The 13,051-nt window shown below is 44.9% G+C and overlaps 1 protein-coding gene across 7 annotated transcripts in view; it reads right to left on the bottom strand.

Moving 5' to 3' along the window:
• DOCK8 (dedicator of cytokinesis 8) overlaps window positions 1-13,051 on the bottom strand; it is a 225,281-nt gene that overhangs the window by 126,050 nt on the left and 86,180 nt on the right. For all 7 annotated transcript variants that reach the window (XM_027041092.2, XM_027041093.2, XM_027041088.2 and 4 more), the window contains 4 exons: window positions 10,283-10,368; window positions 5,555-5,621; window positions 4,445-4,594; window positions 288-368 (listed from right to left, as the gene is read on the bottom strand). In XM_027041092.2, the coding sequence (XP_026896893.1) occupies window positions 288-368; window positions 4,445-4,594; window positions 5,555-5,621; window positions 10,283-10,368 (384 nt within the window). The remainder of the gene's footprint in view (window positions 1-287; window positions 369-4,444; window positions 4,595-5,554; window positions 5,622-10,282; window positions 10,369-13,051) is intronic.

The following is a 13,051-nucleotide window of genomic DNA, read 5'->3' as shown; positions in this document are numbered from 1 at the left end:
GCCTTCGCAACCTGGATCAGAGCCTTGGAGCCAACACAACAGGATGTGGCTTTGTCCTAGCCAACTTTTTTTAGATGCTGGTGGATATGTCATCATTTGTTGAATTCAAGAATTTATTTCTTTAAAAAGTTATCATCAATGACCAGTTTCTCTTCATTCTTTTTAAAGACACGATTTAGTAATGTCTCTTATGGGGACATATTATAGACTTAACTATTTTGTGGAACTTGGGGAAAATGTCTGCTTATTCTAAAATGTCACCATTTAGTAATACCCCAACATCATACCTTTCCGCCATCGCTTTCTTTGATAACCATGTAGGGTTCTGCGCAGTCTCCAATCTCTCCCTGCTGAAGGACTTTTTCAATCTACCAACAAAAATATTAAAACAAAACTCATGAATTAATCCATACACTGGCATCGGGGCAACCATCAAAACGATATTTTGTGACAATATGTGATGACAGGGAAGATGTTCGTATTACATGTTTTTTGATCTAAAAAAATTAGTGTGAAAAAAATTGGCATGAAGAGTACCCCATAGTTGTGTAAAAAAAAAATCATAAAGGTACATTAAAAGGATGATTGTAGATACACAGCAAATGTTAACAGTAGTTATCTTTGTATGCTGAGATTATGTGCTATTTTTATTTTCTTCCTATTGCTTATGTGTATTTTCTATTTTTAAACCATAAACGTGTATTATGCCTACAATAAAAAATGCAATAAAAGTTATTTTATAAAACAGAACCCATGAGACATATGTAAGAAGGGAAAAACTCATTTTCTTTATTATTGCTTACAATGTAAAAAAGAGATATGGCCTCTGTAAAAGTCAGGTTGGGGACTAAAACCTTCCACAAAATGAATAAATGAAGAGAATAAATTATCTGTAATTGTCTCCCTTGTATTTCCTATTAGGGCCGCTTCTCTGGATTTAACAGACATGGGGGAAAAAAAAAAACAGCGGATGGTACAGCTTTTCACTTTGCTAACTGGCTGGGAGTATGAATTAATGTCACCACTGTCGAATATCTTCTTCCATTTTGCTTCAGGTAAACCATCTGACTGGCCATAAATGTGGCCATCCTCTTTAGGAGAAAGGAAAGGGGCAATCTGAAATTTCCCAACCCTCTGCTCCAAGAAAATGCAGTTAAACCTGAAGCCTGAGGAGAAAAACGAGTTGATCCCATTAGCCTGTGTTGAGATTAGACATCAGTTGAGATGCTGCTTCAAAAAAAATTTGGGACTCTTAATGACAGGGAACAAACAGAGTTGCTGGAGGGAAGGTGGGTGGGGCGCTGGGCTAGATGGGGGATGGGGATTAAGGCGAGCACTTGCTGGGTTGAGCACTGGGTATTGTAAGTAGGTGACTGAGGAATCACAGAGTTCTACTCCTGAAACCAATATTGCGCTATACGTTAACTAACTTAAGTTTGAATTAAAAAAAAAAAAAAAAGAAGAAGAAGAAATCTGGGTTAACGTATTCCATCGGGCACAGATTCTTTTTTGTTGGTTTGTTTTAACAATTTATTGTCACATTAGCTAACGCTCGGCATATACAGTGGAGTCTTGGCTTCAGGAGTCGATTCCCGCGATTCATCGCTTACAGGCACACATTCTTGAGAGGCACTGCCAGATAGTATTTAAACCAGGAATACCCTAGCGATGGAGGGTGTTTCATGGAGTTCAGAGAAAGTGGTGTGGAACTGTTCATTGGACATCTCTCCATCTCCGGGAAACCACAGACCGGAAGTCTCTCACTTCTCACAAAGGCTGATTCCCCCCAGCTGCCCCAGGCTGAGCACACACACCACAACTCTTGAGCTAGAGTCTGACCAGTATCACTGCTAGTCAGCAATCATTCACTCATTCGTTCATTCATTCAAAAACCACTGGCTGAGCACCTTCGGGGCGGTAGCTGCTGGGGAGATAGGTGGTGAACAAGATACGCTTGGCCCCTCTTCTACTGAAGCTCACAGTGGGGAGCTTATGGAAAAAACTGGAAGAAGTTGGTTTTCCCATGCAGTCAATGGCTAAAAATGTGGTCTTTGACATGAAATCTGAACACAGATGGAGAACCTTTTTATTAGGAGCCTGCAGCAACAATGGGAATGCTTCAAGCATTAGTCGTGTATAGTGTATTAGTCACGTATAGACCACAGGAGAGGGGTCTCCAGAATCTGAAAGTGGGAGACTCCAGATCTGACCAGACCAGCAGGTACTGTTCCCTTCCCTGGGGTGGACAGGGTAACGCCAGGTACTTTGTGACAAGTGCTGCAGCTGCTATGAGGGTCCACGGTATGGCCCGTCACGTCTATGTGTAAAACAAACACATGTGTCCTTACAACCAAGGCAGGCAGGGGAAAGGGGGGCGTTGGAATTACCAGGGAATTTTCGTCAGATCAAGAGGGGCTGGTACCACACCTTCCATGTTTATATTGAAAGTTTTAAATCTCATCCTTATTCTCCATCCCTCAACTGAGAAACACAACCTTTAAGCCTGGATAATCTTTCAAAGCAATGGTATATGCAATACTAAACCAGGAAACGCTACCTAAAATACAGTTAAGAATTGGATGTTCAGGGCACCTGGGGGGCTCAGTTGGTTGAGCTTCTGACTTCGGCTCAGTTCTCACAGTTCGTGGGTTCGACACCTGCATCGGGCTCTGTGCTGACAGCTCAGAGCCTGGAGCCTGCTTCCGATTCTGTGTCTCCCTCTCCCTCTGCCCCTCCCCCCACCTCAAAAATAAACATTAAAAAATTCAAAAAATAAAATGAAATCAAAAGAACCTGGTGTTCGGCCTGGGAATAAAAATAAGAAAGAGCTCCTCCTCATTGCATGGCATCTGCCTGCTAAATATTACACACCATTTGCTCTGTATTTAGACAGAAAGAAACAGCAATGATGCCATTACAGTAAAGGAAAAGAAGCCAGAGGCAAACCAGGGCCTGTCTTACTGAGTTTTAAACGTCTTCCCTGTATCCAGACAATTGACAGAATGCTCGTTATGGCCAAATGAATGCATTTGTACATTTGAAAATTTTGGAATCTATTAAGCAAGTTAATAGTAACCTATAGGTAGCTGCTGATACTTAGCAGGCTATGATGGATTTACCAAAATAAAGTCATCCACTAAGAAACAGAGCCTGAAGCAAAATCCGGCTCTATGGGACTAGTGTCTTTGGTTTCCCAGGCTGAGAAAACTTTAACTACAGGGGTGCCAGGGTGGGTTCGAAGCTAATCTTCCAACATGTCTAAGTAATAATATTGCAGGAAAATGGATACATGTGAAGTCTGACAACAACAGATGTGTCTTCTTAGCAATAGGATTTTAACTTTAATGCTTCCTAAAAGCTTAAACAGATCCTCTTCAAGCAATAGTAACGTTTCAGAGTCTTTGTAGAATGGTGAAAAGGCAGCTCACACACCAAGACATCTGCCACTTGTTAGCTGACCTCCATGTCACTTACATTCTTTGGAATTGATATGCTACTCTCATGGGGTCATGGGGGGAATCAATGCGATTATGGAGGTAAGACACTGTGTTAACTAGAAAAGGTTCCAAACCCAGAACTCTGGGTGTACATGAAATCAAAACACCTGAATCTTGGGTTTTTTGTTTTTTTTTGTTTTTTGTTTTTTGTTTTTTTTTTTGCAGTTTTGGGGTAAACAGTCAGTAAGACTAAATATTTGGCTTAAGGTAAGTGAAATATCCAGTGTTTGTTGTTAACCTCTAACCAGGCACTTGGGTGTGTAGACGAAGTCTCCGTTTTTCTCACATCAGAAAAAAGAGTACCGCTGAGAACAAAAGGTCCTTGTACTTGGAACTGTCCCGCAGATTTCGAGTCCCACTGCACATACGCAGTCTGTCACATGGTGCTCAAAAGGGAGGGTAAAATATAGAAAGTATAGCTCACATCTTAAATTGTCAGAGCCTGGACTTGGGAACATTTAACTACAGGTGTCTAGAAGGACATGAACGGAGTCGGGAAAGTCTATCTGGATTTCCTCCACAGCAGCCTCCCAGAGCTGAACAGCCCAGCATAGGAGGAAGAGCTGGGCCAGGAGGAAGGGGGCCTGTAATGTTCCAGGCTTTGTTCTGCAATCACAACGGCCCACGGAGGGCAGGATTATCATCCCCACTTTTACACATAAGGAAACCAAGTCTCAGCAAGGTTTGGGTAATTACCCCAAGTCCTATAGCGATAGGGCTTCAAAGCCAGGATTCAAAATCAAGACTGTAGGCCTTCAAAACCCATAGTTGCTCTAGTATCCCACACAGAATTTGCTTGGAAAGGAAAAAGGGGCAAGTTGAAAAGCAGACAGCGAATCGCACAGAGAACAAGTGGACACGTTCTGACATCTCCAACGTGCTCTGGGAATAACACAACAATGAAGCATCCGAATGCCCGACGTACAAACGAGATTGTGTTTAACTACCTTGACGACTAGGTAGATGTCGGAGGACGGATAGGTGACGGAAAACACGGCAGATCTTGCCTGACTCGACGGGGCAACAGAGGGCGTGTGAGCACGCAGAAATCCTTTGAACTGGTCAGAGTTCAGGTCACAGTGAAAATTTTCTGAGATCTGTCAACAAGGAACAAGGCAAAAAATGAGTCTCACCTGTTGTTCTCATGGTCTAAGTAGGTTCGAAGAGTAAAACCCCACAAAGAAATGTTGCGAAACGAGGGTCATCACAGACGTCTCTAGGGGTTGGTGGAAAATCTGATTCACATTTTGTCACAATTTCTAGATATTCTGGAGCTGTTTGAGAGGTGTTCCTTGAAACACTTACATTTTTATCAACCCGTCCTTATCTTCTGAATACCAGTGATGTGCTAGGCACTGCAGTCAAGAAGGGAAAGATGCCGTCTCTGCCCTCGGTTACTTTACAGTCAAGAAGGAGGAGAAAAGGGGCACCTGGGTGGCTCAATCAGTTAAGTGCCCGACTTCGGCTCGGATCATGATCTCACAGTTTGTGAGTTCGAGCCAAACATCGAGCTCTGTGCTGACAGCTCAGAGCCTAGAGCCCGCTTCCAATTCTGTGTCTCCCTCTCTCTCTGCCCCTCCCCTGTTCACACTGTCTGTCTCTCTCTCAAAAATAAATAAACATTAAAAAAAAAAAAAGCACATCACAGTTGGTGAGGTCTTTCCCCAATGGCAAATTAATAGATTTACTACACAGGATGGCGCCCTCCATCCGTGATGAGGGTACTTCACAACGCAAAAGCTCCCAAACCGAGGTAACATTACACATATGCCCTTTTAAAAATGAATTTAAATTGCCTTGTTTCACTGGTCATCCCATATGCTGCTATTTCTTTTCTCTCTCGATCTCAAACAGGCCACCACTTCCAACAGGCTCTCCCTTTAAGATTCTTCAAAGAACGTAAACGACCAGCATTCCCAGTACAACTGGACGTACCAAAGGTCATCTGCTTTCAGATCTGATATGTTTTTGTTGCATAGAAGTGACATCTGAAAACATGAACCCGAAAAATCACGAGCAGTAAGTGTGCCCTCAGGGATGGGTTGTTCCTTCCTTACCTTTTTCCTTTCTTTAACATCGTAGAGGGCGATGCTGGCAAACAGAGGTTCAACTTCAATCTCGAACCTGTCAGAGAGAGGAAGAAAGAGGGTTTTAACTTAGATGATCTTGAATTTGCTGACAGTGACTCGTTACATAAACTGGCTAAAAATGTCAGTCGTTCCCCCAAATATTTGGATCACTCCACGCAGATGAGAATCGGCACCGGGAGATTCATGGGAGGTTCGTGGAAGTTTCCTACTTACTGGAGATCGTGGTGGAGGCTACCTTCTCCTAAAAAGCACTTGTTTGTGGCACCACAGGGGAGACAGGGAAGAATGGTCCCACGGTGTGATCCAGCATGGCCCTTCTTATCATGGTAACTGCTGAGCTTTCTGATGGTGAAGCCTCTGTCTCAGGTAAAGGCTTTGTTCACAGTGTACCCTTTATCCCTCGGGTAGGAATCCCTATGAATGCAATTCTAAGGGACAAGGCTTTTCAGAGAGTGAAGAAAGGAAACTTCTGTTGTTTTTCCTTGGACTGATGGGGACCATCTGTACGGGTGAATGTCTGCCCTTTCCTAATTCCACTGCAAGGGGAGCTTCTGAGTTAGTAGTTGGTGGGGGCAGGGAACCGAGCACGGCCAATAAACACTGAGCTGAGTGGGTCCAGCGAGAGCTAGAAAATTCTTGGCCCTAATTGCCCATTGCCCTTGAAAGGGTGGGTTTGAAGAGACCGCATACCCGAGGCATAATCCCTCCCCACATGTTATAGCATACACATGGAGCACAGATGTGCAGATTCCAAGTGTCTCAGGCTAACAACCCACGACCTTGGATACGGTCATCTGAGAGCACCAGTAACCAGGCCCTGGACCACCATTGCCTCAGAAGTCATGTAAATTAGGCCAAATTTTGTTTAAGGCATGTGTGAGAGGAGGGCTTTATCACTGGGTAACTCTGTCTATCAAAACACAGGTTTCTTTGTCCCCCCTGAGATCTCCTGAATCAGAATTTCTCTCTTGGGGGGAAACAGTGGTGGAAGGTGTCCCAAAGTCTGCATTGAAAACAAGCTCCCTGAGTAAATCTGACACACACTGGTTTCACCACCAAGACAGCTCGTCTGAGCTGAGGTTACTTCGCATAAGGGGATAATAAATTTTCCACTAAAAGATTTCCCCCCAGGGGTGCCTGCATGGCTCAGTCAGTTAAGCGGCCGACTTCGGCTCAGGTCATGATCTCGCGGTTCATGAGTTCAAGCCCCGCTCCAGAATCTGTGCTAACAGCTCAGAGCCTGGAGCCTGCTTCGGACTCTGTGTCTCTCTCTCTCTCCTTCTCCCCTGCTTGTGCTCTCTTTCTCTCTCTCTCTCTCAAAAATAAATAAATGTTAAAAAAAAAGGATTTCTCCACATAAAATGCAAATGAGACAAATACTTCGTTGTCATCCTCTTTTTTTTTTTCCCATGTGCTACAGACATCTGCACATATGGCATCAGCTTGATTCTTTCTTTTTGCTTGAGGCTTTACATGTTTCTCAAGAGCAAAGCAGCGACAGTGCTAGATCTCAACAGTTTTTGAAAAATTCCCCAGCTGATAAAATCCGTGGGAGTAGAAATAAAATTCTGCAGGTCAGCGTCACTGGGGAAATGGAAGGCCTCCGCGTTGTCATTAAGTTCTTACTATTCATCTGTTGAGACCGCAGGTTGACCTGTAAGAGCTTGCTTTCTTGGGGTGCCTGGGTGGCTCAGTCGATTGAGCGTCTGCCTCTTGGTTTCACCTGGGGTCACGATCTCACGGCCGGTGAGTTCAGGCCCTGCGTGGGGCTCTGTGCTGACAGCGCGGAGCCTGCTTGGGATTCTCTCTCTCCCCCACCTCTCTCTGCCCCTCCCCCACTCGTGCTATCTCAAAATAAGTACAGACATTAAAAGAAAATGATTTTTTTTAAAAAAAGAACTTGCTTTCTTTTTTGTTTTTGCAGCCAGTTTGTTGCAGAGCAGTGGGACAGAGTAGCTGGGCCAATCTCTTTGGCCCATCTCTCTTCTTGCAGGTGTTAAGTCGATATGGATGTTATTTAAGCCCCTTGAGTGGGCCAGGCATACTGGGTAAACACCTCGCTTCTGCTTGAGGTCTGCGTTGGCAATTGGGAAGAACATCAGCAGAAATCCACACTTGACGATTTTCATTGAGAGACATCCAAAAGGCTCTATTTGTTTGTTTTATTTCAAATAATACATGTCAGTCTTCGTGGCCATGTTCTCCCACCTGCTGCTGTGTATTGGCTGGAAAGGTCTAGAAAGTTTGGTGACAAAGGGACACCACGAGGGAGAATTCCTCCAATCCCAAATAGCATAGTTAATGCACCTACGAGGGGCCGGCTGGGGGTGCACCAGTGCCTCACACAACAGGGTGGCCTCCCCGGCAACAGGGAGGAGACCGGCGGCCCCTTCCAGGCAGCGGCCCGGCTGCAAGGCTAGCATTCCGGGCTGGCTTGCCAGGGCTAGCGTCTGCCTTTCTGCAGCCCTGACTTGACCGACTGCGGGCTCACGGGGCCCCTCCTGTCCTGCTACAGACAAAAGCCCCTCTGCCCCTCCCCCCGCTGGGAGAGCCGGCTGGGGGGAGGGGCTGCAACATCAAGCTAGCCCCCAGGACCCAGGGTGAGCAGCGCGGCCCGCTCACACTCGCGTTCTCAGGAGAGGATCTGGGGAGGCTCCGCATTGGAATCACAGGAGTGCAGGGCGGGTAGGAACCTCGACAACATCCCGGGTAACAACCTCATCTATCAGGAAGAACTCAAATTCCCAGAGAAGCTCCCGGGGGTTGAGACACAGCCTTGAGTCCAGAGTCCAGGTGCCCGAAGTGCAAACCAGGGGCTGCGTTAGGGGTCCGTGAATTCACTTCAAGACATCGATGCCCTCCCCCGAGGGCGTGAAACAATACTATGCTCATGTGCTGTTGCCTGGATGGAACATCTAGAACTTAATAGTTTCAGAAGAGTCTGTGATTTGAGGTGGAAGCCTTCTCTAGCGTGGCAGTCTGCAGGAGCAGGCTGCAATGGACCGTCCGGTGGGCATGCAAGACAGTCTGCTCCTGTGGAGGAAAAGCTACTCTAATTTACTTTGATTTACTTAGTTCATATTTTAAAATGTATGTCTATTTGATAATGCATGTAACATTTTATGTGTCTTTTAAAGTTTATTTATTTATTTTGAGAGACAGAGAGAGCATGCACGGGGGAGGGGCAGAGAGAAGAAGAGGAGTTGGAGAATCCCAAGCAGGCTCCACGCCGTCAGCACAGGGCCGGACATCCCTGTAGGACCCATGCGTCCCTATAATGCGTATAGTATTTTAATGTGTGTGTACAAAATTAACATACATATATGGAGCATACAGGGCTTTTTCTCACTATGAAAGTTAAACAATCAAAGAATTTGGAGATAACTGCTTTAAAGTAGATGTCACAGGGTGCCTGGGCGGCTCAGTTGGCTACGCGTCCGACTTTGGTTCAGGTCATGATCTCAAGGGTCATGAGTTCAAGCCCCACATCCGGCCCTGTGTGGACAGCTTGGAGCCTGGAGCCTGCTTCGATTTCAGTATGTGTGTGGGTGTCTCTGCCCCTCCCCGTCTCTCCCTTTCTCAAAAATAAACATTAATTAAAAAAAAAATTTAAGTAGATGTGGCAAACAGTTGGCCCAGAAGAGGAATCCAGACTGCAGACATGCAGTTATGTAGTATTTAAAAAGGAAATTTGGGGCGCCCGGGTGGCTCAGTCGGTTGAGTGTCCGACTTTGGCTCAGGTCATGATCTTATGGTTCGTGGGCCTCGTGGGCCCGAGCCCTGTGTCGGGCTCTGTGCCGACAGCTCAGAGCCTGGAACCTGCTTCGGATTCTGGGTCTCCCTCTCTCTGCCCCTCCCCCACTCACACCATGTCTGTCTCTCAAAAATAGATAAACATTAAAATAATAATAAAAAAAGGAGATGAGAAGATAGTTAAGAAGTCAGAAAATTATGCATAAAAATTGAATTTCCAGCCTCTCTTGAAAAAACAAAACAAAACAAAAAAAACCAAAAGCAAAGCAGACAGTTGATAAAAAAAAAAAAAGGGCCTGTGTACTTGGACGGCAAGAATCAGCTCTAACCCGTAGTAGTGTCCCCTTGGGATGGTTTGCTATAGTCCCCACTGCTCCCTGCTACCCTGTTGTCCCCTGGCACTGAGACTGGGTTTTAGCCGCATCTCACATTGTTTCAACAGCGGTGCGCCGGTAAATGTTTAACAAACAAGTCCCTGGAAAGAAAAAGCTCTGATTTGCAGCATTTTCTGATTTCTATGTTGTAAATATTCCCTCATGGCCAATGTCACGCTACCTGCTGGACTTCACAGAACACAGAGCTGGGAGGAGCACGATCAGCTCTCCTGAATTAATCAGAGCGGACTCGAATACACCACTCATTGTTTTTTAGGTTTTTTTCAGTTTTGTTTTTTTCCACCATCCAGCTTTCCTTGTTACTTTTGTTAATGTATGCTTTTTCACTCAACTACCTTACATGACTAATTCAGGGTGTGCCTTCCCTATTATAGAAGAGGGACAGTCGAAGGCTTGGTAGAAATACAATCGAGTGTAGCTGACTCCAAAGTCTACTCCTCCCACCACCTGACAGGTGCCTGGTTTAGGCTCTGTCGACAGAGACAGTTTCTGTCTGAAGGGCAAGAGAAGCCTCAGTGCCGTGTTTGGGATGTTTGCTGATACTTACTTCAGGGTCAGGACCTTGACCAGTATTCTATTGCCCAGATGTTCCTTAGGACATTCTGGTACCGGACGTATTTCCACGGCATCCTCCTATTATTAAACACATGGTAAAGAAATCATTAGTGAATTTCCACGAGGGGTTCCAGCTGAAGTCAGTCCAGGGAAGGGAAGGCTGCCGTCCAGGGCTCGACTGTCATTTGCTTTATTTCTAATTGTGGGATAACACTTGGACTTTTTATCCAACCCCAAGCTTCAAAGTCAACATTGACAGCAAACAATTTCTCCTTTCAGAAAGCTAAGCATTTAAGACAAAGAAACAGAGGGAGGAAGGAAGGAAATGCGAACAGGAATATGGCTGAGTAACATCCACCAGATGGCATTGCAAAATCTAATACCTATTGTTGGTATTGTTGGCTTTTTTTTTTTTTTTTGCTTGCTCTAAACACACATTCAGAATATTTCTCCCGTCAAAGTTTTACTAGTAAATATGTGAGCTTCAGGCTTGAGGTGTGAGTCAGAATAGCTCACGTCAGGCTACGTGTAAACCATCAGGACTAAAATACAGTGTCTTTCTCACTTCAATGTTCTCTTAAACAGATGATATAGAGACTTGGGGTTGAATATGTATAGGTTCTACGCCTGCATATCCATCTAGAGCTGGCAAAAGTTCTAAGGACAGGAAGCGCAGCAATGACAAATTAGCAATGACTTAGTAATGACAAATACACCTGTCTATTTTACCATTTTGGGACTCAAGACTTAAAAAGAAATATCAAGTCCCTGAGGCAACTTTCAACATTCAAATCTGAGCTATCATAATATATTTAAAAAAATTGTTTTTTGAAGTTTTATTTATTTTCGAGAGAGAGAGAGAGAGGAAAGGCAGAGAGAGAAGGAGACACACGATCTGAAGTAGGCTCCAGGCTCTGAGCTGTCAGCACAGAGCCCAACACGGGGCTCGAAGTCACAGATGGCGAGAGCCTGACCTGAGCCAAAGTCGGACGCCCAACCGACTGAGCCACCCAGGCACCCCGACAGTATCTTAATTATATCCATATATTCAAAGATATCAGTGCAAATCCCTGAAAACTTGAATTCCTGCTCTTACAGTAGACTCTCTAAACACTGGTGGTCTGCGACTCACAAGGGTCCAAAGAAGAGTCGTGTCTAATTATATTCTCCTGGCCTACAAATGATGGGAGCTTTCCACCAAATACCCCACAGCGACAGGTAACATTTTTAAATGCAGCAGTAGAATCCTGTCCTCGGTAAATCTGTACCCAGATGGGTGGAACAAAGTAGCAAACCAGCTGTACCCTAACCTCCGTTCCTCAAGGCCCAAGCCCGGGTTCATCAGATGGCCACCTTGCCCACTGGAACTGCTGATCGTGTTTCGGGAGAGCCACTGCTTGATGTCCACACTGAGTTCAACTCCCTCCAGAACAAGCTGGCACTTGTGGGGTGATCAGAGCTGACACATTGAAAAGCGAGGCCTCCTCCCACCCCACTCCATTGGAGAAGAACCTCAATACATATTCATGGGCTTCTGAGGCTACCTCTCTGGTCTGGATTCCAACCCTTGGGATCCTTGGCTAAAAGCTTTTCATTGGGAGAATGGGAGCATACACAAAATTAGAGACAGTAATGTAGTGAACCTCCCTTACCTGTCATGTAAGTTTCCACAAGCTCAACTCAGGGGCAACCTGGGTTCACCTACAGTCCCATTGACTACCTTCTCCTCCCACCCCCACACTCAATACTGGATTACTTGTAAGCAAGACTCCAGACATCATATCATTTCTTCTGTAAATATTTCAGCACAGATCTCTACAAGATAAAGACTTTGAAAAACACAGAGCTATAAAATCATTATGACTCTTAAGAATTAACAGTAATTTCTTATCATTGCTGCATATTTAGTCAGTTCCAAATTTCCCCAAAATGTATCCATTTTGGTGTGTGTGTGTGTGTGTGTGTGTGTTTTGCAGTTAGTTTGTTAAATCACAATCTAAACAAGGTCTACATATTGATGTTTTTCCTAAGTCTCTTCTAGTCTACATGCATTTCTTAAGTGTTATAGTTGTACGCAGTAGGAACTAGCTTGCAAAGGAGAAGAGAAAATATGAAGCTTTAGAGGATGTTTGTTGTTCTATCTTGCTGAGTGTGTGTGTGTGTGTGTGTGTGTGTGTGTGTGTGTGTGTGTATGTGTGTGTATTTAGAGAGAAAGAAATGGGGGGAGACAGTAAGAGAGTAAGAGACAGTATGAGAGATGTTCTTCCATCAGCTGACCCAATGGATCCTGGGGCCAACTCTAACTCTGCCTGCCTGTGATCTCATCATGTGAGCCCCCCCCCACTACTTTTCTTCTTAACTGGTTTTTAACTGGGCTCTGTCACTTGCAGCCTCAAGAGTCTGAATGCAAACTCTTCTGCAATTCAGAGTATAGTGGCATGGTTTTAGGGACCAACACATAGAATACCTTTTACAGAACCCACAATGAATCAGGGAACAGACATGCCTCATAGAAGCTTAGTGGTTGTGGGGCACCTGGGTGGCTCAGTTAGTTAAGTGTGGGACTTTGGTTCTGGTCATGATCTCACGGTTCATAAGTTCAAGCCCCGCATTGGGCTCTGCGCTGACAGCTTGGAGCCTGGAGCCCGATTCTGACAGATTCTGTGTCTCCCTCTTTCTCTGCCCCTTCCCTGCTCATGCTCCATCTCTCTCTCTCTCTCTCTCAAAAATAAATAAACATTAAAAAAAAAAGAAGTGTAAT

This window comes from Acinonyx jubatus, chromosome D4, assembly GCF_027475565.1.
Source record: "Acinonyx jubatus isolate Ajub_Pintada_27869175 chromosome D4, VMU_Ajub_asm_v1.0, whole genome shotgun sequence".
NCBI classification, from domain to species: Eukaryota; Metazoa; Chordata; class Mammalia; order Carnivora; family Felidae; genus Acinonyx; species Acinonyx jubatus.
This window is presented reverse-complemented; position numbering and strand designations above follow the sequence as displayed.